Below are 2,276 nucleotides of genomic sequence, written 5' to 3'. Positions count from 1 at the left end.
CCAGGGGCGCGTGGCCGCGCAGCACAGCCAGGTGGAGGGGGCTGCGACCCGCGCCGTCCCTGCAGGTGGGGACAGGGGCTGCAGAGGCGCTGGCACAGGGAGGGCACCCCACCTTGTTCCAGTTGGGCAGAGGGACCCTGACCCTTGCCCAGAGAAGAGACTCCTGTCCCGCCCCCGCCCCCCCCCCCCAGCCCCCACCCATGGCTCTGGAAAGGGAGCCCTTGGGCTGGACTCACCTCTCATCCACTAGGGCCCCCTGCCGCAGCAGCTGGGTCACCAGACCCGCCTGGCCCTGCCACACGGCCTGGGACAGGTGACCCCAGCCCTGCGGGCCCCGGACCCCCTCCTTCTGGTCTTCCTTGGCTAGCTCAGAGCCCAGCTCCAACCACTGCAGTTCACGCTCTAGGTCAGCCTCTGCCAAGCTCTGTGGTGTCTGCTGCTGAGGGTCATTCTGGGAAGGACAGGGGGAACCTTGCCACCGACAGAGGCCCAGAGAGCCCAGTGCAGGGTGTCCCCAGCCCAACCAGGGGTCCCAGCCAAGCCCTGGCCCTATAAAGGGTTTGCTTCCTACTTACTGGCAGAGGCAGCTGGCTCAGAGGCTCTGTTCTCCCGCCAGGGGTACTGTCTGAGCCGGGTGGCCTCTCCATTCTACTCTTCAGGAAACCCCTGTGGGCTTGAGGTGGCGGGTTGGGTCTCCGAGCTGCAGAAGGGAGGGGGCGCTCAGAGCTGGCCCCAGCTGCCTCCCACCTCACTGTTTACCCAGCAGCATAAAGGAAGGCCCAGCCTCTCTCCAAGGAAACAAAGGCCATGGGGTTGTGGAGGACAAGCAGGAACATGCCCACCTGAGGACCTGTGTTCTCCAGCTGCTCCCCACCCCCCAGCATGCCTTTGATGTGCCCCAACCTGTCCCACCCCCACCCCAGCTACCCCACAGCCCCTTCTGCACCTCTTCAGGCCCTGCTGCTGAGACCACCTAGATGGTGAGCCCGGTGTCTTTCTCAGGGCAACACAGGGACCTCCTTCTCACACAAGTGCCGCAGGACAGAGTACTGGCCACCAACCCTGGCATGAGAAAGTAGAGAGTCACCTGGTTTAGGGGTGGGGGTGGTTTGGGAGAGTAGCTTCAGGCAAGTCATCAGAAGCTTCAAAGAGACAGAGCTGGCCACTGAGGGACCAAGGGAGGGTCCTAGGAGAGCAGCCTGTGGGGCACCTTGCTTCAGCATGGTGTGTAGGGAGGCAGAGGGCTGTGACACTGCAGGGGAGAGAAGGGCCAAGCTGGGCCTTTGGGGATGGTCACCTGGTTTGGGGTCCTTGGAGTGGGTGGATGGGAACTGGCCCTGAGGCTGCCTCCCCATGCATACCCCCGGGGCCAATGGCCACCTGCCTGGAGCCAAGACCAGGCTGAACTGAGGAGAAACAGGAGACAGGGGCAGCGGGACCAACATTCTGTCTGAAGATTCCCAGGGTAACTCCTGCAGGCCCTCCCCCAGCCCGCCTCCTGTGACTGCCCACCAGGAGTAGCACAGCTTAGCATTCCCAGCTCAGGCCCCTTCGGGCCCACCAGTCTCAGGGATGTCCTGAGTGTTTGGCCCTCGGCCTCTCATCCAGAGACGGGGGCCACAGAGTCTCTGCCTCTCCCCCTCCCCAAAGGGCAGCCCTTCCCAGCGACAGACCCAAAAGGAAGCTCTCCTCTCCCTGGAAGGGCCCGCTGCACCGCAGTTACCCTGATCCCCAGAGAAGACCTTGACCGATGACGGGCCCCAGCTTTTGGCCCTGATCTCGTTTCTCTCTCAACACTTACCAGGTCTTTAAATGTGTTTGTTTATTTTATTTCTGATAGTCTAGTCTTCCTCGTTGATTGTATCTCCTAGGGCAGTCATAACAAAATACCGCAAGGTAGGTGGCCTTAAAGAATAGGACTTTATTGTCTCGCAGTTCTGGAGCGTGGCCAAGTTCAGGGTGTGGGCTCAAGAACTTTCCTTGTTTGTCTCAGCTTTGGGTGGCCCCAGGCTTGTAGCTGCACCAGTACCCGGCTGTCCTTCCTGTCTTTGTCTGTGTCTCTTCTCTTCTTTACAAGGACACTGTGGTGATGGGATTAGGTGACCAGATGTTAACATTGGTAAAGCGGGACACCATTGATAAAACTCATATCCTGGCGAAATAGCCACATGGCAGCCAAAAACCGGATACCCTAGCTTGTCGTGCATCCTTTCAAAAAATCGCGACTTTAAAAAAAAATCATTTTATTAGGGGCTCATACAACTCTTATCACAATC

At 59.4% G+C, this 2,276-nt stretch overlaps 1 protein-coding gene across 1 annotated transcript in view; it reads right to left on the bottom strand.

Annotated features, from left to right (window-relative positions):
• The window catches only part of ANKRD65 (ankyrin repeat domain 65), a 6,778-nt gene that overhangs the window by 2,374 nt on the left and 2,128 nt on the right, over window positions 1-2,276 (bottom strand). Inside the window, exons 2-4 of the mRNA XM_013005336.2 lie at window positions 576-700; window positions 237-451; window positions 11-59 (exon numbers count right to left, since the gene is read on the bottom strand). Of these exons, the coding sequence (XP_012860790.1) occupies window positions 11-59; window positions 237-451; window positions 576-700 (389 nt within the window). The remainder of the gene's footprint in view (window positions 1-10; window positions 60-236; window positions 452-575; window positions 701-2,276) is intronic.

This window comes from Echinops telfairi, unplaced genomic scaffold (assembly GCF_000313985.2).
Source record: "Echinops telfairi isolate 266 unplaced genomic scaffold, ASM31398v2 ScPeMD7_7457;HRSCAF=8495, whole genome shotgun sequence".
Taxonomy (NCBI): Eukaryota; Metazoa; Chordata; class Mammalia; order Afrosoricida; family Tenrecidae; genus Echinops; species Echinops telfairi.
This window is presented reverse-complemented; position numbering and strand designations above follow the sequence as displayed.